Raw genomic sequence first — 27,145 nt, 5'->3', positions numbered from 1 at the left:
AACAAATACCATTGTGGTGGCACAGGAAGTAATACATTTAGCAAGGTTGTGTATAAAATGAGAACTGTAAGGTTTTTCTGTTTTTTAAACAACATAATTTAATGTAAAAAGTCATGATTTTATGCTTTAATCACAAGAATAATTTGTTTTGAAAATTAATATGTTCATACTTTAATTACTTTTTAATCTTTATTAATAGCCAAAGTTTAATTAACCTCCTGCTGACAGGACACGCTGTTTCTAATGTATGGGATGGCGATAGAGAATGCTCAGGAATGAGTAAGTGTATTTATTCTTTATTGTGTTTATCTTGTTTATGATGAATATTCCACTAGAATACAGTTGATTGTTAATTCACCTGTTTAATGGTTCTGCGTTACTTAGAGGTTAAAATAGATGCTTTAGTATAGAGGAATCCCTTACAGTTTTCACAGCACTGTATGTGAAGAGCATAGACTTTGGAGGCTGACAAATGGGTTCAAATCCCAAGTATATGACTTGAGTCAACTTACTTAAGCCTTTAGCTTTCTCTAGTATAAAATTAGGATTATAGGACTAACTTGCTTAGAAACAGTAATAGGTCTTTTTATATATGTAAAGTTAAAATGTATGTATATGTAAAGTTTTTACATATCCAGTGATATCTGTCTGTAAGTTGAGAACACTATTGAATTTTGCTTAAAATTGAAAAATTATAAGTTTTGTGATTTGAAGTATTTACTTTAAGAGTCTAGTGGTTTTTTCCCTGTATTACCGTTAAGGTTTGTAATTTCCTTTAAAATGCTGGGTAAATTTAAGGTTATCTGAGAATTTTAAACCACCATCACCTTCATCTCTGGTCTCAATTATTTCTTTCGTATACCTTCATATGTTGCCAGAAACGTTGAAGTGAAGCACCTTTGGCCAATCCATAGAGTAAGGAGAACTGATATACAGCTCTGAAAAAGATTCCCTATAGCTTGTTGTTACTTGGTCAGTCTGAATTCATTTATTTATTCTTTCAACATACATTGAATAACTACCACATATTCAATCCTGCCGGTTAAAGGCATGTCAGACGCTCAGGTATGTAATACTTTAAGTGTGTAATATAGAACAGAAATCATCATGACTTCTGTAGTTCACAGGGAAATTTAATTTTTCTCCTAAAATTGGATAAAACTATCAACAAATGACAGAAGCAAATATTATGATTGAGAAAATAATAGTTACTGCTTTCTGCTCCCATTTAAATGAATGAATCTTGATCTTAAATTTGAAGTTCTCTCAAATTTTGGAAATACATGGAGTTAATAGAAACATGAAATAATATAATATTAGGGGAAAAAAATGAATAAAAATGAATGAATTTCAAAATTGAAAAGCACCTTAACACCATCCAACCTTTCACTTTACTATTTAAGAAATCTAAGAGGTACCCTTCCATCCTACATTAGCTAATGTATACAAAATTATCTCAGTGATGAGGTGAAAATGAGAACCTAGTTTAGGTGATTTCTGGTAAAGGTCAAAGTTCAAACAGTAAAATTCACTGACAGAAAAAGTAGTGAGGTGAACTTGCTCTGTATTTTTGTAATTGACCCCATTCTGTTCTTGAGCCCTCATTCTGATTGAGAGCTGAAAGTATTCAACCCTGCCAGTCAAAAGCATGTCAGTTTTCCATAGGCTCTTCCTCATGCTATATATGGGTTGACCAAAAATTCGTTTGGGTTTTTCCATTACGTCTTATGAAAAACTTTTTGGCCAACCCAATACTTACAGGATATTGGTCAGCTATCCAGTTTAGGTTGTTGATATGTACTAATTCATCCTTTTCTGTTTCTTTAAATACTAGCTTTCAGAACTATTGTCTTGCAGTGTTTTTTTTTTAAAGTATAGTTTAAATATAAAAACTAAGAAATGACTTTAAAATATTATGTTGGAAAAGAAAATAGGCACGGTATATTTCTTGCATTTTCCCTTAATTGTTATGAATGTTGACTTAGGGTTGAATCTGTTTTCACTCACCAAAATTAAAATGAAAATCCATACATTCATCCAGCATTTATTGGATATTTTTCTGTCTGACAACTTGGGGGGAGATTGTGATATATGTAATATACAAAGAAAAATTAAAGAATTACTAGTTTTGCAAATCTTTAGGGAAGCTGCTTTACTTCTCTTGTCTTCAGTTTCCTTATTTATAACTCAGGGAGGTAATACCTTCCTTAAAGGAATGTTAGATTATGAAGATTAAGATTAAATTTCTAAAATGCTTCTGTCAGCCCATGGAAAGACTTGGCCTTCCCTCAAAAGAGGAACCCAAGAACATGCACACAGATAACTATCATGCAAGGCAAAATGAACACAAGTTGAAGTAAAGTATGATAGAAGTTCAAGGAAAGGAGGAAACCTTTCCTACTCTGTTTGCCTTGGGATAAGTAAGAGTGGCCATTTTAATGAGGCCAAATGAGAGAGAGGGAAAAATAACGGGTTTGTGTCTAGAGACAGGGAGACAGACCAGTCTGATTAGAGCAGTGTATCTTAATCCCGACTATGCGTTGTCTTTTAGGGAACGTAAGAGTAAGTCAGTGCGCAGGCCCCAGCTGAGAATGAATAAACAAATTAGAATTTCTAGGTAGTGGGGCCTGGACATGGCAATTTAAAAATTACCCGTACATAATTAGAATGTACAGTCAACTTTGAGGAGATAAAAGCATCGACTCTGAAGGAGACAGAAAAGATCATAAAGATAAGGTTGGGTAAGAAACCAGAAGATCTTGATACTGAGAAGTTTAAACCTTAGTTGTCAAGTGTTAGGCTCTAAGAGAGTCATTGAAGGCGTTTAAGCAGAGCAGTAACATAAGACAAAGTGAGAACTTGAACCTGTCAGCTTGTATGCATAGGAATGGGATGGGATGACAGGTCGCAAACTAGAACACGGAGTCAAGATGGGTGGGAAGTAACAAGATGAAATAGGTGTGGCAAAGGAAGAGGTAGAGAGCCTCTAGGATTTATAGACTTTGTGCCAAACAGTATATTTGGATGTGTATCTTCTCAATCTCAATTTATAGTTAAGAACACTGAGGCTTAGGTCATTTGTAACTCACCCCATGTCCAGCAGCAGGGGTACCAGGCTCTGAGCACCATCCAGCCTGTACTCTCCTGCCGGACCCCTGCCTCTGTGGGAGCGCCCCCAGGAAAGCAGAAGCTGTAGAACTCAGCTGTGAGTTAGATGGATGAGAGTAAGGTACAAATAGCCAATAGGTTTTCAAATGAAGTTTATTGAGTGAATGAATATGTGCAAGAAACATCATAGGAAGTTCGCTTTAAGTCACTGTTTTGGTGGCAGAGAACAGTTCTTGTCCTCAGGTATTTCATTTTCTTTAAAGGGCAGTTAACAGCTGTTGACAATTATTAAGAATGCTGATCCTATGTGCCACAGCTAAGACCTGGCACTGCCAAGTAAATAAATAAATAAAAATAAATAATAACAACAAAAAGCCCATTATCCAGCAGTGACAAGCATCATCTTAGCAGTGCCAGCCTCTGTTCTTAGTATTTAATGACTGTCTTCTTTTCTCCATTTTACTCACTTCTTTTCTTAAAACTACTCTGTGAAGGTCCTAGGATAAAGGAAACTAAGGCACCAAGTTAAGTATCGTATTTCATGCAGACAGAGCTGGAGTTTACACCACAGTTGTCTGGTTCCCTTACAACCAGCATACTTAATGATCATGGTAGCATATTACACTACACTTAACAGAGTTTTCAGTGTGAAGATAAATATATAAGACACTATAGAAGAATTTCATTTTATTTAATTTCACAATAGCCCTAAGAGGTAATTTTTTGCCTCATAGAGAGAAGCAGAGATTGAGAATTTAATCCAAAGATTTTTTTTTTTATTGTGATCCAGAGTTAAGTGAGTGAGCCATGCTGAATCCCTCAGTCAAGGAGAATGAGGACTAAGAATAAGCTATGAATTTAGCAGTTAGCAAGGTCTTTCCCTTAAAAGAGCAACTGAGATAGAATCCGTTGCATAGGGAGTAAATATTTTAGGAATGCAGGCAAGGACATTTTGCTGGTGAAAGGGTGGAAAGAGAAGAGTTCATTGCCTGTTCATAAGACCAAAAGATGGTATATACCAGTTTTGTTTTAAGAGATACAAGTCTCCTAAATTGTCTGTTAGGAGGGAAACTGCTTTTAATAAAAGAGATAGTAAATGGAGTTGATAGTAACAGTGATGTTGGAAAGATGCACAGTTCTTCTAAAACAAGAAGAAAGAATGCATTGAGAAAAGAAAAAGAACAAGGCATTTTGAGGTATCAAATATTTAAATTGGGAGAACTTTTGAGAGTTTGAATTTGTCCACTGACAATGAATGAACAAAGTTAGAAGCATGTAAAGGAGAAAGAGTTTGTATCCACTGCTTTAAGAAGGGGTATAAAGATGAATTATGAAAGGAATGTTTAAATGTGCAATCAGAATTAAGAGCTGAGATGAGGTTACATAGAATTAGAGTGGATCCAACCAGTAAAGGTTACAGTTAGGCTTCTGTTCTTTTTCTTTTTTTTAACTAATAGATTTATTGAGATATAATTCACATAATTTACACATCTGCCATTTAAAATGTATAAGTCACTGGTTTTTAATACATTCTTGAGTTGTGTAACCATCACCATATCAGTTCAGAACTTCTGTATCATCTCCAAAAGAATCCTTTAACCCATAAGCAGTTACTTCCCCTCAGCCACCATAAATCTGCTTTTTATCTCTGTTGATTGCCCTGTTCTGGGCATTTAATAGAATTATGTAATATCTAAACTTCTGTGCCAGTTTATTTCACTTAGTGTAGTATTTTCAAAGCTTATCCATATTTTAGCATGAACCAGCACTTCACTCCATTTTACTGAAAAATATTTCATTGTATAGCTTATAGCACATTTTCTCATTTTCTTTTTTCATTCATCAGTTGGTGGACATTTGGTTTGTTTCCACTTAGCCGTGATGAGTGATATGGTTAATAACATTTATGTACAAATGTTAGTGAGAAGATGTTTTTATTTTTCCTTAGCATCTACCCAGGAGTGAAAATCCTGGGTCATGTGATAACTGTGTGTTTATTTAACCTTTTGAGGATTACCTGTTAAATATTGATAATGCCAAATTACCTTGGGACATTTTCTTTACCAGCTACAGAAGTATAAACTTACACTTGCAGTGTATAGTTCCTGTTTTTCTACATCCTGACCAGCACTCAGAACTTTCACTCTTTAATATTTTGTCAGTCAATTTATTGACACCTGGTAGGCTATTTAGATTCACATTTCTCTGATTCCTAGTGAACCTGCACCTAATCATCTTTTCATATGTTTGTCAACTTTTAGCGTTTTTTCTTCTGGGAATTGTCTGTCTTTTGGCATTTTAGAAGGAGAGGTTATTTTACTTATAATTTCCAGGGGTACTGTATAAATTCTTAGTTCTTTATGTATTAAATCTGTGTTATAGATACTTTCTATCAGCCATTTCTGTCTTCTTTACCTTTGCCACTGCTATCTTCTATATACCAACGCTTTCATTTTTGATTAAATTAAATCATTTGATCTCTTCTGTTAGGGCTTCTGGGTTTTTGTTTTTGCTTTTGTTTTTGTTTTACATTTTTTGTCTGTGTATCTATTCTGTGTTTCTCCTACCCCAAGGTGAAAGCTAGCACTGCCTAGTATTTTCTTCAAATGCTTTGGTAGGCTTTATTTCTTTTTAATGTTTATCCTGTTAATCCATCTGAATTTATTTATCTATGAGTGGTATGAGATAGGGATCTACCTTTTTACTTTTTCCCAAAGGATTACCTAATATCCCAATTCTAACTTCCTTAGTGGCTCAGATGGTAAAGAATCTGCTTGCAATGTAGAAGACCTAGATTCGATCCCTGGGTCGATAAGATCCCCTGGAGAAGGGGCAAGCCACTCCGGTATTCTTGCCTGGAGAATTTCCAGGGATGTCTGGCAGGCTACAGTCCATGGGGTCACAAAGAGTTGGACACTACTGAGGGACTAACACACACACACACACACACACACACACACACACACACACGTTGCTAGATAAAATGCAGAGCTCCCCGTTAAGCCTGAATTTCAAATAAACAATCCTTTTTAGTGGAAGTATGTCCTGTTTAGTATTTGGAGTACACTTACACTGAAAATTTTTATTTTGTATCTGAAATTTAAATATAACTGGCATCTTGTGTTCGTTCTTTCTTTTTTTTTTTTTTTTTTATTAGTTGGAGGCTAATTACTTCACAACATTTCAGTGGGTTTTGTCATACATTGATATGAGTCAGCCATAGAGTTACACGTATTCCCCATCCCGATCCCCCCTCCCACCTCCCTCTCCACCCAATTCCTCTGGGTCTTCCCAGTGCACCAGGCCCGAGCACTTGTCTCATGCATCCCACCTGGGCTGTTGATCTGTTTCACCATAGATAATATACATGCTGTTCTTTCGAAACATCCCACCTTCACCTTCTCCCTCAGAGTTCAAAAGTCTGTTCTGTACTTCTGTGTCTCTTTTTCTGTTTTGCATATAGGGTTCTCGTTACCATCTTTCTAAATTCCATATATATGTGTTAGTATACTGTAATGATCTTTATCTTTCTGGCTTACTTCATTCTGTATAATGGGCTCCAGTTTCATCCATCTCATTAGAACTGATTCAAATGAATTCTTTTTAACAGCTGAGTAATATTCCATGGTGTATATGTACCACAGCTTCCTTATCCATTCATCTGCTGATGGGCATCTAGGTTGTTTCCATGTCCTGGCTATTTTAAACAGTGCTGCGATGAACATTGGGGTGCACGTGTCTCTGAGGTTCTGGTTTCCTCAGTGTGTATGCCCAGAAGTGGGATTGCTGGGTCATATGGCAGTTCTATTTCCAGTTTTGTAAGAAATCTCCACACTGTTTTCCATAGCGGCTGTACTAGTTTGCATTCCCACCAACAGTGTAAGAGGGTTCCCTTTTCTCCACACCCTCTCCAGCATTTATTGCTTGTAGACTTTTGGATAACAGCCATCCTGACTGGCGTGTAATGGTACCTCATTGTGGTTTTGATTTGCATTTCTCTGATAATGAGTGATGTTGAGCATCTTTTCATGTGTTTGTTAGCCATCTGTATGTCTTCTTTGGAGAAATGTCTGTTTAGTTCTTTGGCCCATTTTTTGATTGGGTCATTTATTTTTCTGGAATTGAGCTTCAGGAGTTGCTTGTATATTTTTGATATTAATCCTTTGTCTGTTTCTTCATTTGCTATTATTTTCTCCCAACCTGAGGGCTGTCTTTTCACCTTACTTATAGTTTCCTTTGTAGTGCAAAAGCTTTTAAGTTTCATTAGGTCCCATTTGTTTAGTTTTCCTTTTATTTCCAATATTCTGGGAGGTGGGTCATAGAGGATCTTGCTGTGATTTATGTCGGAGAGTGTATTGCCTATGTTCTCCTCTAGGAGTTTTATAGTTTCTGGTCTTACCTTTAGATCTTTAATCCATTTTGAGTTTATTTTTGTGTATGGTGTTAGAAAGTGTTCGAGTTTCATTCTTTTACAAGTGGTTGACCAGTTTTCCCAGCACCACTTGTTAAAGAGGTTGTCTTTTTTCCATTGTATATCCTTGCCTCCTTTGTCAAAGATAAGGTGTCCATAGGTTCGTGGATTTATCTCTGGGCTTTCTATTCTGTTCCATTGGTCTATATTTCTGTCTTTGTGCCAGTACCATACTGTCTTGATGACTGTGGCTTTGTAGTAGAGTCTGAAGTCAGGCAGGTTGATTCCTCCAGTTCCATTCTTCTTTCTCAAGATTACTTTGGCTATTCGAGGTTTTTTGTATTTCCATACAAATTATGAAATTATTTGTTCTAGTTCTGTGAAAAATACCATTGGTAGCTTGATAGGGATTGCATTGAATCTATAGATTGCTTTGGGTAGAATAGCCATTTTGACAATATTGATTTTTCCAATCCATGAACACGGTATGTTTCTCCATCTGTTTGTGTCCTCTTTGATTTCTTTCATCAGTGTTTTATAGTTTTCTATGTATGAGGTCTTTTGTTTCTTTAGGTAGATGTACTCCTAAGTATTTTATTCTTTTTGTTGCAATGGTGAATGGTATTGTTTCCTTAATTTCTCTTTCTGTTTTCTCATTGTTAGTATATAGGAATGCAAGGGATTTCTGTGTGTTAATTTTATATCCTGCAACTTTACTATATTCATTGATTAGCTCTAGTAATTTTCTGGAAGAGTCTTTAGGGTTTTCTATGTAGAGGATCATGTCATCTGCAAACAGCATGAGTTTCACTTCTTCTTTTCCTATCTGGATTTCTTTTACGTCTTTTTCTGCTCTGATTGCTGTGGTCAAAACTTCCAACACTATGTTGAATAGTAGTGGTGAGAGTGGGCACCCTTGTCTTGTTCCTGATTTCAGGGGAAATGCTTTCAATTTTTCACCATTGAGGGTGATGCTTGCTGTGGGTTTGTCATATATAGCTTTTATTATGTTGAGGTATGTTCCTTCTACTCCTGCTTTCTGGAGAGTTTTAATCATAAATGAGTGTTGAATTTTGTCAAAGGCTTTCTCTGCATCTATTGAGATAATCATATGGTTTTTATCTTTCAATTTGTTAATGTGGTGTATTACATTGATTGATTTGCGGATATTAAAGAATCCTTGCATTTATGGGATAAAGCCCACTTGGTCATGGTGTATGATTTTTTTAATATGTTGTTGGATTCTGTTTGCTAGAATTTTGTTAAGGAGTTTTGCATCTATGTTCATCAGTGATATTGGCCTGTAGTTTTCTTTTTTTGTGGCATCTTTGTATGGTTTTGGAATTAGGGTGATGGTGGCCTCATAGAATGAGTTTGGAAATTTACCTTCATCTGCAATTTTCTGGAAGAGTTTGAGTAAGATAGGTGTTAGCTCTTCTCTAAATTTTTGGTAGAATTCAGCTGTGAAGCCGTCTGGTCGTGGGCTTTTGTTTGCTGGAAGATTTCTGGTTACAGTTTCGATTTCCTTGCTTGTGATGGGTCTATTAAGATCTTCTATTTCTTCCTGGTTCAGTTTTGGAAAGTTATACTTTTCTAAGAATTTGTCCATTTCTTCCAAGTTGTCTATTTTATTGGCATAGAGCTGCTGGTAGTAGTCTCTTATGATCCTTTGTATTTCAGTGTTGTCTGTTGTGATCTCTCCATTTTCATTTCTAATTTTGTTAATTTGGTTCTTCTCTCTTTGTTTCTTAAAGAGTCTTGCTAATGGTTTGTCAATTTTGTTTATTTTTTCAAAAAACCAGCTTTTAGCTTTGTTGATTTTTGCTATGGTCTCTTTAGTTTCTTTAGCATTTATTTCTGCCCTAATTTTTAAGATTTCTTTCCTTCTGCTAACCCTGGAGTTCTTCATTTCTTCCTTCTCTAATTGCTTTAGGTGTAGAGTTAGGTTATTTATTTGACTTTTTTCTTGTTTCTTGATGTAAGCCTGTAATGCTATGAATCTTCCCCTTAGCACTGCTTTTACAGTGTCCCATAGGTTTTGGGTTGTTGTGTTTTCATTTTCATTCATTTCTATACATATTTTGATTTTTTTATTGATTTCTTCTATTATTTGTTGGTTATTTAGAAGTGTGTTATTTAGCCTCCATATGTTTGAATTTTTAACAATTTTTTTTCCTGTAATTGAGATCTAATCTTACTGCACTGTGGTCAGAAAAGATGACTGGAATGATTTCAATTTTTCTGAATTTTCCAAGACCAGATTTGTGGCCCAGGATGTGATCTATTCTGGAGAAGGTTCTGTGTGCACTTGAGAAAAAGGTGAAGTTGATTGTTTTGGGGTGAAATGTCCTATAGATATCAATTAGGTCTAGCTGTTCCATTGTGTCATTTAAGGTTTGTGTTTCCTTGTTAATTTTCTGTTTAGTTGATCTATCCATAGTTGTAAGTGGGGTATTAAAGTCTCCCACTATTATTGTGTTACTATTAATTTCCTCTTTCATACTCGTTAGCATTTGCCATACATATTGCAGTGCTCCTATGTTGGGTGCATATATATTTATAATAGTTATATCTTCTTCTTGGATTGATCCTTTGATCATTATGTAGTGTCCTTCTTTGTCTCTTTTCACATCCTTTATTTGAAAGTCTATTTTATCTGATATGAGTATTGCGACTCCTGCTTACTTTTGGTCTCCGTTTGCGTGAAATATTTTTTTCCACCCCTTCACTTTTAGTCTGTATGTGTCTCTTGTTTTGAGGTGGGTCTCTTGTAGACAGCAAATATAGGGATCTTGTTTTTGTATCCATTCAGCCAATCTTTGTCTTTTGGTTGGGGCATTCAACCCATTTACATTTAAGGTAATTATTGATAGGTGTGGTCCCGTTGCCATTTACTTTGTTGTTTTGGGTTCACGTTTATACAGCCTTTCTGCATTTCCTGTCTAGAGAAGATCCTTTAGCATTTGTTGAAGAGCTGGTTTGGTGGTGCTGAATTCTCTCAACTTTTGCTTGTCTGTAAAGCTTTTGAATTCTCCTTCATATCTGAATGAGATCCTTGCTGGGTACAGTAATCTAGGTTGTAGGTTATTCTCTTTCATTACCTTAAGTATGTCCTGCCATTCCCTTCTGGCCTGGAGGGTTTCTATTGATAGATCAGCTGTTATCCTTATGGGAATCCCTTTGTGTGTTATTTGTTGTTTCTCCCTTGCTGCTTTTAATATTTGTTCTTTGTGTTTGATCTTTGTTAATTTGATTAATATGTGTCTTGGAGTGTTTCGCCTTGGGTTTATCCTGTTTGGAACTCTCTGGGTTTCTTGGACCTGGGTGGCTATTTCCTTCCCCATTTTAGGGAAGTTTTCAGCTATTATCTCCTCGAGTATTTTCTCATGGCCTTTCTTTTTGTCTTCTTCTTCTGGGACTCCTATGATTCGAATGTTGGGGCATTTCACATTGTCCCAGAGGTGCCTGAGGTTGTCCTCATTTCTTTTGATTCTTTTTTCTTTTTTCCTCTCTGCTTCATTTATTTCCACCATTTTATCTTCTACCTTACTTATCCTATCTTCTGTCTCTGTTATTCTACTCTTGGTTCCCTCCAGAGTGTTTTTGATCTCATTTATTGCATTATTCATTTTTAATTGACTCTTTTTTATTTCTTCTAGGTCTTTATTAAACATTTCTTGCATCTTTTCAATCTTTGTCTCCAGGCTATTTATCTGTAACTTCATTTTATTTTCAAGATTTTGGATCATTTTTATTATCATTATTCTAAATTCTTTTTCAGGTAGATTCCCTATTTCCTCCTCTTGTGTTTGACTTGGTGGGCATTTTTCATGTTCCTTTACCTGTTGGGTATTTCTTTGCCTTTTCATCTTGTCTAGATTGCTATGTCTGGAGTGGGCTTTCTGTATTCTGGAGGTCTGTGGTTCCTTTTTATTGTGGAGGTTTTACCCAGTGGGTGGGCAATTGGCTTGTCAAGGTTTCCTGGTTAGGGAAGCTTGCGTCGGTGTTCTGCTGCGCGGAATTTGATTTCTTCTCTTTGGAGAGCAATGGAGTGCCCAGTAATGAGTTTTGAGATGAGTCTATATGTTAGGTGTGACCTTGGGCAGCCTGTATGTTGTCGTTCAGGGCTATGTTCCTGCGTTGCTGGAGAATTTGCGTGGTATGTCTTGCTCTAAAACTTATTGGCTCTTGGGTGGTGGTTTCAGTGTAGGTATGGAGGCTTTTGGACGGTCACTTATTACTTAAAGTTCCATGTATTCAGGAGTTTTCTGGTGTTCTCAGGTTTTGGGCTTAAGTCTCCTGCCTCTGGATTTCAGTTTTATTCTTCCTGTAGTCTCAGGACTTCTCCAACTATACAGCACTGATAATAAAACTTCTAGGCTAATGGCGAAAAGACTCTCCCCTGTTAGGGACACCCAGGGAGGTTCACAGAGTTACATGAAGAAGAGGAGAGGGAGGAGGGACATAGAGATGAGCAGGAGGAGAAAAAGGGGGACTCAAGAGGAGAGAGACAGATCTACTCAGTTGTCTGTTCCCAGAGTGTTCTCCGTAGCCCAGACACTCACAAAGATTCACAGAATTGGATTGGAAAGAGAAGGGAAAAGGAGGAAATAGAGGTGCATCTTGTGTTCTTATTGGCTGAAATTGGCAACCCTGGCTAGATGCCAGCTCTGTAGCAACCTGACTTCTCAGGAATATAGTAACCAGTTAGTAGGTTTTTAAAAAGCTCTTCTCTTCAAAAATAGATTTCACAAAGTTCATGGCAAAGAGTGCATGCACCTTTACCTGTAAGTGAGATGAACCAAGCCCTTTTTTGTATTTTTAAAAAATTTTAGGTATTCTAGCATTCTTATTAAAAAAGTCCTCCCCCCTCCATTTTTAAACCATAGGTTCTTTTTTAAATTTTTATTGGAGTATGGTTGCTTTACAGTGATGTTAGTTTCTGCTATATCATAATCAGCCATGCATATACACCTATCCCCAGTTTTTTAGATTTCCTTCTCATTTAGATCACCACAGAGCATCAAGCAGAGTTCCTTGTGCTATACAGTAGGTTCTCATTAAACTAGTTCTCTATTTTATACATAGTCGTGTATATATGTCTATCCCACTCTCCTTTCCCCCATGGTAACCATGAGTTTGTTCTCCACATCTGTGTTTCTATTTCTGCTTTCACATAAGACACAGGTGTACCATTTTTTTTAGATTCCTCATATATGCATTACTATATGATGTTTTTCTTTTTCTGACTTATTTCACTCTGTATGACAGTCTCATTCATTTCTGTGGCTGAGTAATATTCCATTGTGTGTAGATTCTTTACTTAGTGACCTGTGTCACTGAGTATGTAACAGTGTAACATATGAAACTATGTAATAGTTTCACCCCAGCTTATATTTTCAGTCTTCATGAACTTATCTATGCTTGAACAGAATCATGCTACTTACTTCCATTTCTTTGTGCTTGCTGCTCCTTGTGCCTGAAGACCTCTATCCCTCCCATCTCTGCTTGGTCAGTCCTTCAGCTGCCACTGCTTGTGCCGTCTCCAGGAGTCCCCTGAGTCCCACAATGGCTGGTCATCTGTCTGGTCTCTGAGCATTTTGCCTTCATCATACTTACATATTCTAGATTGTCACCTACTGTCGGGTTTTTTTGGAAGGGGGATTTGAGTTTTTTTTAATTGTAGTAAGAACATTTAACATGAGATCTATCTACCCTTGCAATGAATTTTTGAGTATGGTATTAACTATATGTATGAGATTGTACAGCAAATCTTATTAGTCTTATATAACTGAAAGTGACTCTTCTATCTGTAGAATAGCCTCTCCCCATTTCCTCCTCCTCTAGCTCCTATCAACCACCATTCTGCTTTCCGCTTCTCTGAGTTTGTTTTAGATACGTCATCTCAGTGGAATCATGCAGTGTTTCTCCTTCTATGACTGGCATGTGTCAGTTAGCCTAAGGCCCTCAAGGTCATGGATGTGCACATACAATAAGATTTCCTTCTTTTGTAAGCCTGAATGGTAATCCTTTGTATGGATATTGCACACTTTGTTCATTCATTCGTTGCTAGACATTTAGGTTGTCTTAATTTCTCAGCTGTTGTGAACAGTGCTGCAATGAACTGGGAATGTGGATATCTCTTTGAGATCCTCATTTCACTCTTTTGAATTAAATACACAGGTGGAACTAGTGGATCATATGGTGGTTCTATTTTTAATTTTGGGGGGAACCTCCATCCTATTTTTCATGTTAGATTCCCACCAACAGTGAACAATACACATCCTCCCCAGCACTTACTTATCTTTTCTGTTTTTGAGAATGGTTATCCTGACATTGAGGTTTTGATTTCCTCATGATTGGAGATGCTGATGTTCGACATCTTTTCATACACTGTTGGCCATTTGTATATATTCTTTAGAGAAATGTCTAAGTCTTTAGCCCAAATTTTTTTGTTTTAGCATTTTGTTTGGTTTGGGGAGTTACTTTTTTTTTACAGTGAGTTTTAGGAATTCCTTATATGTTTTAGGTGTTAACCCATCATTAGATACATAGTTTGCAGAGAGGTTCTGCTTTGTCTTCCTAGTCCTGGTGATGCCTTTGTATTCCCACACTGTGCTTAACATTGTTCTTTTCAATACTTGGCCCTCAGGGTGCGTTTGTTAAATAAATGTAGTGCAAGTATGTGCTTTCCAAGTGAGGATCAAGTTTGAAAGGCCTAAGAAGGACTTCTATAGACACCCTGACAGTAGTGAGAAGTGATAGCTGGGAGCAGAGGAGGGTATAGAGAAGCAAACTCATGAATATATGAAGCTCTACATTTTGATACAGTTTGACTGACTGAACACAAAGGTGGATAGACACTTAATCATGGTTAGTCTTAATTGCTAGGCTGAGAACAAGAAGAAAGTTCTGAAATATAATGACAGAATTATTAGAACATTCTGCAAACTTAAACAGATTTCTTGGAGACTTACTGGGAAAAGTGTAGTTAGTGTAACTAAATTCTTTGAATTTTAATATGTGAGAATAGTATGTCTTCACTGTAATTGTAACGGTACAATAATAAATATTATTAATGATGCACTTTAGCTATCAAAATAAGATAAAAATTTTAAGTACATAGGAGTGATACATTTTAAAAATATTGCCATTCAAACAACATGGCTAAACATGTGAATACTGACTGCATCTGAATAATTCATTATTCAAGAGTTCTGAAAGCTGATTTGGTGTATTTAGTAGCATGATATTATAAATATAGTATTCCAGACATCTGTAAGGAAATAGATGATGTAGTAATCAATTCATAACACTAGGGGGTGGTAACTGATTTTAGAAATTAAAATGTGAAACTGTTTCTTAACATGTATTATTTGAACTTGAGAATATTTAATGCTCCTTAATTTTCAGAATGAAAATGAAGAAAAAATCTGAAAGGCTGTGGGGCACCATCTCTTCACCGTCACTCTCTCTCTTTTTGATCTGAATTCTGTGCCAACGATTTTCAGATTTCTTGATCTGATGACCTTTACACTATTAAACATTATTGAGGATCCAAAAAAGCTTTTGCTTATTTGGTTTATAAGAAAATAATGATTACTGTTTTTTTGGGTTGTTAAAAATTAAGATAGAGAAATAAGTCTAAAAAGGACTTACACATCCCTAAGAATTCTAAGCAAAACTTGGAAACTGTGGCTATGTCTCCTCTGTGCCTATAAGAAGCTAGTGAAAAATATAGACTATGTGTATACATGTCTTCTATTAATTTTGAATTTACAAAAATTAAAGCTTAAACAACCAGTTCTTGGTTTACACCATCTAGATGTTATACTTAAGGATACATAGTCAAATATTTACAACAAAGCAAATAAGTTGATATTATTACATTAATTGATAAGAAAAACATGATATCCTACCGGAAAATGGACGATACATAACCAAATAGTAAAAAGGATGTAGAGTTATATATATGTTGTGTTTATAATGGACCATAGTTTTTAACTAGAAAAAAGGTTCTTTTGAGAAATATGTGTGGTCCCAAATTACTATTACAAATTACTGTTACCCAAATTACTATTATCCTGATACTTAATGTACTTTAGCTGAAAGCTGTAGTCTATGAAAAGACTTTTTTACCATTACAGTTACGTTTCTGATGTGGAATAATCTGTCTTTTCATTTTCTGTGCTTTTTCTGTTCTTTCTTATCCATTTCCATGATCGTGCTGGTGATTCCTTAAAGCTTTGCATCCAGTTCTGACCTCTTTTTCCGTGTTCCTGAACCTTACTTCTACTAATGTACTCATCTCTATCTAGAAGTCCTCAAGATCACTCAATTGTAGCTTGTCTAAAACCAAACTCATGCTCTCTCTTCATGCCACTTTAGAACATAATTCTTTATTCTCTCTGTCAGTCAGTCACCATTTACCAGGTTCCCCAGGCTAGAAACCTTTAAAAGGAAACTTTGACAAATTCTTCACCCCTTGAATGCATTGATTTTCCATACTTCTTTGCCATTTCTTCTGCTTTAAGTTTTCTTCTTGTCCTCTTCTTGGCCTGGAAAATTCCTACAGATGCTTCAGGATTCAACTCAGATGTTACCACATGCATGCACCTTCCCTAACACAGTAAGCAGATGCCCTTAACACCACTGTAAGATGTGTATGTTCATCTAAACAAAGAGCACAAGTTTTCTCATCTGTCTCCTTTGATAAGCTCTTAGCCTTCATAAGGGTTTCCCTTGTAGCTCAGTGGGTAAAGAATCTGCCTGCAATGCAGGAGACCTGGGTTCGATCCCTGGGTCAGGAAGATCCCCTAGAGAAGGGAATGTCTACCCACTCCAGTATTCTTGCCTGGAGAATCTCATGAATAGAGGAGCCTGGTGAACTACAGCCCATGGGGTCACAAAGAGTCAGACATGACTGAGCTACTAACAGTAGCCTTTGTAAAGCAGGTACTGTGTTCTGTTCTGCATTATTTCCCCAGTCTTAAGCATGCTGCTTGTATTTGTTTATATGAGAGGGGGATGATATCAAATGTGCATCAAAAGTTAACATTGAATATAAAGTTTTATAAATGCATTTAATGTATATACAAAGGCTCTATTACCTAATCTAATGGTATTTTATAGTGAATAGGACTATCATGATGACTTGATGTGAACTCTTAACAGTAAATATATGCTAGGTTTTTAAAGTACAATTTTGTGTAAAAGTAAAAGTTTTGGTGTAGAATATATGTGTGTGTGTGTGTGTGTACATATGTATTTATATTGAAGTACTTTTCAGATCTGTATGCTAATGCATTTCTAATTGTTTTGTTGCAGAACTTCTTGGTATACATGAACAAGCTGCTGTAGGATTCTTAACACTCATGGAAGCTTTAAGATACTGTAAGGTAAGTTGGTTTTTAAGGTAGTTTGAATGGTTTCTATTCACTTGTCCACTGTTACAGAGAGCATTTTTCTCCTATGACAGCATATTTTAGTGTACTACTGATAGTACTGATAGTACTACTGATAGTCCTTTTTCATCACCCTTTCTGAACTGACAGGCTTATCAAGGATAGAGTTAAGCTGGCCGATCATGCTGAGTTTCCTATTTTTTTAGGCTCATTCCTTTTGAGGGTCAGAGGCAGAACCCACTTTGAAATAATTTATGAAAATAGATATCCATTATTGAATATAAATAAAGTTTTTGATAAACTGAGGGGAAAGAATGTCCTATTTGATCTTCCACACTAACAGTATGTTTCACCGAAACAACTGGTAATATTTTATCAGGCATAGTAAAACAGTTTGCTAAATGCCTGAAATTCTAACTTTTGTCTATTTCATCTGAAAAATGATTTCACACTAAAAGAAGAAAAACCCAAGCATTTCATAGCATTAAACTCTTAACACATGTGCTCAGATTAGGAGATACCATGAAGCTATCATTTTTTGATACGTATCTCATCACTTTCCTGCATAGTCTGAAATGACTATGGATGTTCCAAATAGTTTTAAATGGAGTTTAAATCATTAATGATTTGCATTTAATAAGATGTTCTGATTTTGGAAAAAGAAGTAGATTTCCTATTCTTTTCCATTTTAGGATGGTGGTTCCATAGCAGTGGTTCTAATGGTGGTGATTATTTTTAGTAAAAGTAACAGTTCTTTCTTCCTGCCTGCCTTACTTCCTCTTCTTCCTCATCCTCTCTTCCCTCCCTTCCTCTCCTTCCTCTATTTCCTTTCTTTTTTACTAGACAACATTCCTCTTTCGTGACAGCACTTGCACAGGGATGTTATGGACATGATGATCAAATGGTTTCATCCTGCCTTTATTCATTAATAGTAATTGTACTGTCAAACAGCAACTTGTACATTTTTAGTGACTTTAATTACACAAACTAAAGTTATTCTGAGGCAGTCTAGTGACCACAGAATCAAGCTGTGTCTCCTCCCCAGCACACCCACAGACAACCATTCATATTTCAAAAAGTGTGACTGTATGCATGTAAAAAAATGGTGACTAGATAGAGATAATGGACGTTAATTAGTTTGATTGTCGTGATCTTTTTACAGTATATACATGTATCAAAACATCAAGTTGTCCACCTTAAATATGTTTAGTTTTTGTATGTCAAAGATATTTCAGTGAAGCTGTTTTCTGAAAAGTGTGCGGTGTGTGTTTTGCAGGAGGATAGAGTGTGAAGGTGATATGTTCTGAAATCTTCACCCTGTGGCCTTAAGGCCCTGATGGTCTGGATTCTCTGTCCTCCAGCCACACTATCTTCTGTCAGTTCTTCATACATGCCAAGCCCTTATCTTCCCTGGGTTGGGAAGATTCTCTGGAGAAGGAAATGGCAACCCACTCCAGTTTTCTTGACCAGGAGATCCCATGGGCAGAGGGACCTAGGTGGACTCGTCCATGGGATCGCAAAGAGTCAGACATGACTTAGCAACTAAACAACAGACAACAAGCCCTAACCTGATGAACCTTTATACTTCTTTCATTTCTGCCTGGAATACTCCAGCTCTTGAATGGATCACTCCTCTCCCCTTCAGGCCCTACATCAGATGGTACCTCAAAGGCCTTTTCCTGGACCATTTCCCACTGACTCTTTTTCATGTTATTTTGTAGGAATAATCACTTTGTAATGACCTTTTTTTGTTGGCTTAGTTATCTTTTTTTTTTAATCATGAATTTTTCTGTTGTCCTTAATGGAATATTAACTCTATGAAAGCAGTCACATTGGCTTTCTGGGTACATATTAGATGCTCAGTAAACATTTGGTGAATGAATGAGCAGACAGTTTCACCAGAATGGTGAGCTCTTCTAAATATGTGCATTTACTTTTCTTTAACTGTTAGGTAGAACAGAGGAATGTTTGTTTTCTGCCTAAGTTCATAGTGGCAAGTCATTAGCTGCTGTATATTCTCCTGTTACCCCAGTATTAGTGCTCTAGTACTACCCTAGTGTTACCAGTCTAGTGCTTTAGCAGTAACTGTGGTGTTTTCTAGAGTTTAAAGTTATTTCTTATGGTACAATACAGCACACAGATGCTCAGATAGATGAAAGGCAGAACACTTTTGTTACTTACAGCTCTAAACAAGAGAAAGCTCTGAGACAGGGCCAAGGAGAGAAGGAGGCCTGTGGACAAGGTGCCGGTAGGCTGCAGCCCCGAGGAGCAGCTGCCTTATGGATACTGGGATGGAGTTGGCTGGGGGCCATGCAACCCGTGCCTGGCCCCCCTGTGGGCTAGCCGACTTGAATAGATTCAGTGGGCTCTGGGGCTTGGGAGTCGTTCCCTTGTTGTCTGGTACCGGGCTCCAGGGCGATTATCGCCATGCATGGTGGCCTAGAATGTGGGAGACTTGTCAGGGAGGTTTGGACTTCACCAGCTGCCTTTTTTAAAGGAAGCTAATCAGCCCCTAGTGAGGACCTCAAAACTAAGTGAAGACAAGCATTTTAAAAAAGAAGAAAAATAAAACTCTTACACTGTGATGCTCATCTGTATATAATTATAGCTACCCTTCTGAAAATATATATATACTTGGAATTATATACTTTTCATCAAACATTTAGAGAAACATCAGTAAGGAAATAATAGTGTTGTTATGGATTTTGTGAGTCTGAACATTTTCCTTTTTGATAGTGTAGGAAATTGCCCATTACAGTTAAAATGATCAATTTCATATTATTTTCATCATATGCATTCATTAAGACAAAGGAAACAGTCTCTCTCATCGGCTCTCTGGCTCTCTTTCTCTGTCCCCATCTCCAACGTGCATGTGTCTGTGAGAGTGTACTGAGATGAAAGGTTGACTGAGTGCTTTGGGGTGTGCACTTAAAAAAAAAAAAGATATAGAACTCCTATGCCATAAAATCCACCATTTTAAAGTATATAATTCAGTGGGTTTTTTTTGTGTATTCAGAAGCCTCTGCCATCATGACCACTATCTAATTTCAATACATTTCCTCACTCCAAGAAGATCCTCTACACCCTTTAGCTGTCACATCCTCATTCCTTGCCAGACCCTAGTGCATTTTTGTCTCTGAAGCTTTGTCTCTTCTGGATAGTTCATCTAAATGGAATCATACAGTATGTGGCCTTTCATGTCTGGCTTCTTCTTTCACTTAGCATAATGTTTCCATTGTTCATTCCTGTGTATTAGTACTTAATTTCTTTTTTATGATCAAGTAATATTCTTTTGTATGATTTATCAATTTATATCGATTTTGTTTTTCTCTTTAGTAGTTGATGGACATTTAGATTGTTTCTGATTTTTTACTTTTATGAATAATACTGCTATGAACATTAATATTAAGATAATATTGTATAATGCTACTGTGAACATTAATGTTTTTGTGGACATGGTTATATTTCTCTTGGGTGTGTACACAGGAATGAAATTACTTGATCACATGGTATATGTGTAATTCTTGGAGGAACTGGGGAACTGTTTTCCAAAGTGGTTGCACGATTTATGGCCTTTCGATTTATTTATTTTTATTATTACAAAACACTGCATGAGTTCACTCATTTACCCTTTGATCCCACTGTATATAATTTTATCCTCATTTTTTTTACTTCTACCTTAACTAAACACACACACACATGCCTGCACAGATACATGCACACTTTTTCTAGAAGAGGAATTAAATGATGTCTAAACTTTGCATCACAAGAGGCAGCATGATGTAATGGAGAGCTGCCACATTATGTGTCAGAAAACATGAGTTTTAATTCTGACTCTACTAGTTAACTATTTGAAGTCAGACCAGGCACTGATCCTGTGTATTTTCTGGTTTCCTTATGTAGGATGGAAGGACTTGGCTGAAAACCTCTATAAAATCCCTCAATTCTGAATCTCTAATAAGTTTTGTCTTCTCCTTTGTCCTTTTACTGTTATCTTCTCTGTTGTCCTCGGATCACCCTTCCTCCTCTACTGATTGTTCATTGCAATTAGCACATCCAGCTCTTGTCTCCATCACAGGTCAAAAGATAGTTTTACTGCCCCACTGCCCTCCTAATGATCACAATACATTTCAAAGGTAGTTGAAGACAGGACACCATAGTGAGGCTTTTGGCTGCTTAGTGATGAATAGTTGACCCTGACTGGCTGCTGCAAGCAGCCACTTGGAATTTCCCAGTTCCAGTGGGGGTAAGGGGGTGGATGAAGGTCTGTGAGAAAAGAAAATTCAGCAAATGTTATTGGTAAGGTTACTTGTTTTTCAGTCCTTGTCCATCTAACAGTGTGTGTGAATGATGTGAACATGGTCAGATTTCACAAGTCAGTTTTTAACCTGTTGAATTTTAAGCTTGCTTTTTCTCTGTCACACAAAAATGATACCCTTAAATTTTTGGTGCTATTGTTTTTATAGGTTAAGTATGTAACCTTGAAGGCAGGCTATAAGGTATAACTTTTTAATATATTTTAGAGAGAATTAATATTGTGTAACTTTGAACTTACTTCCTGCCATCAAGAATCAAGTGACGGATTCTTTAATATTCCTAGGTGGAAGTATGTATTTTGCTTTAGAGAGATTATTATATTGCTCTAGATTCTTTGAAGATAGGATGTTCTTAAGGCTTTTTCTCTTATATATTCATGTATCTACTCACTTGTTAATTTATGATTATTTCCCTGGTAAAGTAATTATCATCAGATTTATAGTTTTAGAGTTTGAGGTACCAAGCTGAAATTCTAGAAGTGGTCATTTTATCTGGGGTCTTCAGTGAAACATGAAAATGATTCTTAGGGTTAAACTAATATCTTTTTTGCTGTGTTAAATCTGTATTATTATTCTAGTGGAAAGATGCAGTATAAGCTTCACCCTGACAGTCTTTTTTTTTTTTTTCCTGACAGTCTTTATAACACTCATTTTTACATTTAGCATTTGGCCCTTATGGGTAAGGCTTTCTGGCACAATCCATTATTCCATTTAAATATGAATTAGGCACTTTAGTGATGCTTCAAGCATTTGTTGGTAAATATCTAACAGGCAATATAAAATTTTCATTTACTTATTTTACTACCTTTGTTCTAGGTTGGCTCTTACTTGAAATCTCCAAAATTCCCTATTTGGATTGTTGGCAGTGAAACTCACCTCACCGTATTTTTTGCCAAGGTACGCTTTGCAGGATCTCTTTGTTGTTGTTTTTAAGTTTGACATCAGGCAAACAAATAATATTACATCCATATTTAGTTTGAATCTTTATACAGAGTTCAGTGAATTGTTTCAAAATCTAAAAAAGTGATACTAAAGGATTATACTGCTTGTACGATTGTCCTGCTCTAGTTTTGGAATCATTTCAGTCAAGTCTGTCATGATTTAGTTATAATTTCTTTATCTTTACCAACTTTACAAGTTTGACTTCTGATTTTTTTCAGAAATCACTGTGTTATGGTGAAAATAACTGAAATTAAATGTTTTGAGTTACTATTTTATAGAGGATAAAAATCTAATGTACATGATATAAAATAGTTTTAGTTACAACATCTATGAAAATATTTTGAAATTTATTAATAGTTCAGTGATTTAGAAGTCAGTTGCTCTTTTAGGATGGAATATTTCCACAGTTTTAGTGTATATAGTATAACAATATGAAACTAGGTTAAATACATTTGAATATGTTTAAAATTTTTGCCCCCAGAAAACTGTTGCTAAATCCCAGACTTTATAATCTTTCTCTTCCCACAATTGAGTGGTTTAGAGTTTTGAATTCAGAAGCCTTTGTTAGCATCCCAGCCTTGCCATTTCCTAACATGGCTCAGCCTCTTCGCCCATGTCTTTAAAGTAGGGTTTAGTAATAGGGTCTTGTTCTTAGGATTGTTGTCAGGCTTAAATATAAAACATTTAGCAGAACCTAGTACACATTAAATGCCCAGTAAATCTTAGCTGTCATCATCATCATCATTGCCTTTTTCATTATTCTGGTATGCCTACGTAGACTTGCTAGATGTTGGACTAAAGGGAGAAAATAAATAATTCTATTTTTGATGTTTCTTGATCCGGTTGCACTTTGCTGGTTACTCAGCGTGCTCTCTCAGCTTGTACTTGTTAGTGTTCTTTATTTGTGTCTGTTCTAAGAAGTATGAATTATATAAATTATACTAAAGACTAAACTGACAGTGCTAGGTTTAGTGGATCTATTTCATTATTTATTACTATTTACTTTTATTGTACTGGCAAACATCCAGCAAGTGGGTTTAGTGGCAGATACAGGCTTAACCTTTCCTTACAGGGAAAGCTATAAATACAGTTAAAAAGTACAGACCTTTCTGATTTGTTGTATTTCATCTGACAACTTTTGCTGTTCATTTCCCTCCTGAAGTAGAGACGAAGAAGTTAAAAGCAAATATAACCTGCAGAAACCAAACACCTAATTCCCTGACTGAAGATTTCATCATTTGACTAATTTTAGTGTCAAGTGTTATAAATTCCCAGAAAAGGAAATCAGTTCCAGTTCACATACAGAAATGTGTTTTCAAGCCAATTATTAATTATTTTTATCACAGCCCTTTTCTTTAACATTAGGAAAACTATTAAATTCTATGAAATATGAAAGACAGATACAATTTTTTTTTAATTTTAACTTTTTATTTTGTGTTGGAGTATATAGCTAATTAACAATGTTGTGATAGTTTCAGATGCGCTGCAAAGGGACTCAGCCATACATACACATGTATCTGTTCTCCCCCAAACTCCCCTCCCATCCAGGCTGCCACATAACATTGAGCAGAGTTTCCCGTGGACCTACAAAGTTTCCTGTGGGACCAAGGTCCTATAGTAGGACCTTGAAGATAAAACTATTTTAAATCTTAAATTTTATGAGTGATATTTAAGAAATGACTTTGTTGTCAAAACAGCAGAAAAGATTTCATGGGAGATTAATACAAGGAACAGTGTCAGTTGAGCTATGTAACAGTGCAGACATGCTGTTTTCATGTATCAGGTATGTTGAGGGCGTCATGGGAGTAAGTGATCCGCACCTTTCTGTGAAATACACGCTGCCCCCCACCTGTCCTGGTTTTCTTCATCGTCCCCAATGAAGTTCCCTTCGTTGTTCCCAAGATGCACAGTTGTTCTCCTCACGCCTTTTGTTGCATGGCTCCTGATCAGTAGTGAGCCTCGTGTGGGGCAGGGACTCTCTCATTGATTTTCTTCTCCACAGACCTCAGCCACATGCAGTGAAAAGTTGAACTGGAGCCACAAGGTACATATATAGAGAAAAAACAAAGACCCCTGCAACAGCAGCTGTATGTAGGCCTCAGAACACAGTGTACTCTGGAAATCAGTCAATATTTTTAAATGTTCATTTGTTTGTTTTTGGCTGCGTTGGGTCTTCGTTGCTGCATGTTGACTTTTTCTAGTTGGGATGAGTTGGGGTCACCCTTCCTTGGGATATGCCAGCTCCTCCTTGCAGTGGCTTCTCCTGTTGTGGAGCCCGGGCTCTAGAGCACAGGCTTAATAGTTGAGGCGTATGGGCTTAGTTTCCCCACAGCATGTGGGATCTTCCTGGAACAGGGATTCAACCCATGTCCTGTGCATTGACAGATGGATTCTTAACCAGGGAAGTCCAATCAAGGTTTTTAAATCTGTCTTCATTTATATGCATCCTCAAAGCTACTGATAATCCTAATAGGAAAGTGCACGTAAATTTACAGTGATTATAGAAGTTTATGTTAAGATTTTAGGTTCTTTCTGCTGTTATAAATTATAAAATTTGTATATTTCAAATACCTTATCTCTCTTTTAGGACTCTTAAATTTTGTGCTAATTGTTTTGACACTTACCTTTGTGTAGTTTAGTTGCTCAGTCATGTCTGACTCTTTGCGACCTCATGGACTGCAGCACGCCAGACTTTCCTGTCCATCAAAGTATAGGGAATTCATTAGTTTCGTGAATAAAGCCTTTGCAGAAATTTTCCACATTTAGGTTCCAGTGACATTTATATCTTCTAAAAATGTTTTTTCATGACTCACTCTGAAGCTTCTTAAAAGCATGGGTACTTCTTTTCCAGTGAATTTTAGAGCAGTTGGATTTGGATTGCTTGCACATGGTATCTTTAAAAAAGTTACATGTAAAGAATTTTTCCCTTTGAAATAAACTGTTACACAGTTGGAAGAACATGTAAAGGGTAAATGATATTAATAAAGTGCCCGGTCTCTCAGTCGTGTCCAACTCCTTGTGACCCCGCGGACTGTAGCCCACCAGCTCCTCTGTCCATGGGGATGCTCCAGGCAAGAATGCTGGAGTGGGTTACTATGCCCTCTTCCAGGGGATCTTCCCAACCCAGGGATAGAACGAACCTAGGTCTCCTGCATTATGGGTAGATTCTTTACCACCTGAGCCACCAGGGAAGCCCAGTATTAATAATACTTGGTAATATTTACTGGGTCCAAATTTAAATTTTTCAAAATTCTATTCATGTTGTGTTTGCCATTTAGATAATACTGTAAACTTTGTTGGTTTTTTCATTACAGTAAGATCTATTATTTGGTCATACTTCCTTGGATATTTATATATTTGAGTAAGTGATTTTGGCTGTGAATTATATGTTATTGTTTTTTATTTGTTTTTGGTGGGTTTACTCACTCGTATGTTCCTGACCTGAAATAACACAATTTCCCCTCTCTCTCCCTCCCCCAGAGCTTAAAGTGAATATTGATACCTTTTTCTACAGAACTTGTGTGTTTGTCAGGAAAAGTATTTTGTGTATGCTGACTTCTTTGTACTGAGTATGATGAAATATTATTTAAAAAGCATGTTTTAAGGTCATGATTTTAAAGGCAATCTATAATTTGGCATTGTGTTAGGTTGGCCAGAAAGTTTGTTAGACTTTTCCATAAGCTGTTACAGGAAACCTAAATGAATTTTTTGGCCAACCCAATAAAATGCCTTTGAAAAGCAATAGACTTTCTCATGTGACTTATACACTGGAGGTGATTATAGTTGCAGTTCTCTTCATTTATGTATGTACCCATTTCTTACATATTTACAGTTTATTTACTATGTGCCTGGCATTATGCCAGGTGCTGTGAATACAGTGGTGAGGGAAAAATAGATTAGACGCCTGTTATGGATGTGTGCATTCTCATTGAGGAGGCATTAATCAAAGAGTCACACTTAAAAAATTAAAGCTGTGATGGGTGCTGACAAAGCACAGGTCTCTAAAGGTGGATTAGAGGAAGATTAGGGATGTCTCCTTGAGGAATTGATGTTGAAAATGAGCCCTGAGCCATCAGTAAAATTAAGCTACAGGGAGAGGGAAAAAAGAGCAGTCTCTACAAGGCAGATAGTTGGAGCAAGCAAATCACTACAGAAGGACGGACTGTGGTGCGAACAGCTGAAAGAGAAGAGGGGACGCCCTGAGAATTGGAGGCGGGGGCAGGAGGAAGTCACAAAGGTAGACAACGTGTGCAACTCTCTTCTAAGAGTAAGGGCAGCCACTGGAATTTAAAAATCGGTGTTGGGAGTAGTTTGAGGGAGAGAGAGGAAGGAAGGGAACAGGACTAAAAGTACATTTTGAAAAAAACCACTCTGGCTAACTGTAGAAAGCAGACATTGAGGGGTGTCCTAGGGATTAGGTAAACAAGACTCCTGTAGTCTTCCTGGTGAGCAAAGCGTAGTTTGATCCAAGGTAACAGCGGTAGACATGGATAGAAGTGCAGTTGACCTTTGAACAACATGGGTTTGACCTGATTTTACATAGATTTTTTTCATTAGTAAATACTACACAATTTCTGGTTGGGTGGATCTCCAGTTGGTTGAATCTGTAGATACAGAACCACAGATACGGAGGAACTATGAATACATAGGGCCAATTATTAAGTTTCCTGTGAGTTTTTGACTGTGCTGAGGGTCCATGTCCTCAACCCCTGCATTGTTCAAGAATCAACTGTATATAAATTTGAGAGATTTATTCCTGAGTTGACAGAACTTGGTGATAGATTGAGATAGGTGAGGAGTGAGAAGTCTAATGAGATGTGTGTTTTTAATAATTAGACCATAGACCCTCAAAAAACTCCACAGCTTTGCACTTGTCAAATGCACCTACTCATGATTAAGGCCATTTATTTTTCTTTAGCTACACTGACAAGGTCAAGATATTGCAGTGAAATGGCCCAGTCAAA

The 27,145-nt window shown here is 36.6% G+C and overlaps 1 protein-coding gene across 2 annotated transcripts in view; it reads left to right on the top strand.

The window, feature by feature from the left end:
• MINDY3 (MINDY lysine 48 deubiquitinase 3) overlaps positions 1 to 27,145 on the top strand; it is an 86,305-nt gene that overhangs the window by 25,668 nt on the left and 33,492 nt on the right. For both annotated transcript variants that reach the window (XM_065921169.1, XM_065921170.1), the window contains 3 exons: positions 200 to 279; positions 16,847 to 16,917; positions 22,056 to 22,136. In XM_065921169.1, the coding sequence (XP_065777241.1) occupies positions 200 to 279; positions 16,847 to 16,917; positions 22,056 to 22,136 (232 nt within the window). The remainder of the gene's footprint in view (positions 1 to 199; positions 280 to 16,846; positions 16,918 to 22,055; positions 22,137 to 27,145) is intronic.

The sequence above is a fragment of the Muntiacus reevesi genome, chromosome 2 (genome assembly GCF_963930625.1).
Source record: "Muntiacus reevesi chromosome 2, mMunRee1.1, whole genome shotgun sequence".
NCBI lineage: Eukaryota > Metazoa > Chordata > Mammalia > Artiodactyla > Cervidae > Muntiacus > Muntiacus reevesi.
The sequence above is the reverse complement of the archived record's forward strand: the minus strand, read 5'-3'. Positions and strand labels throughout refer to the sequence as shown.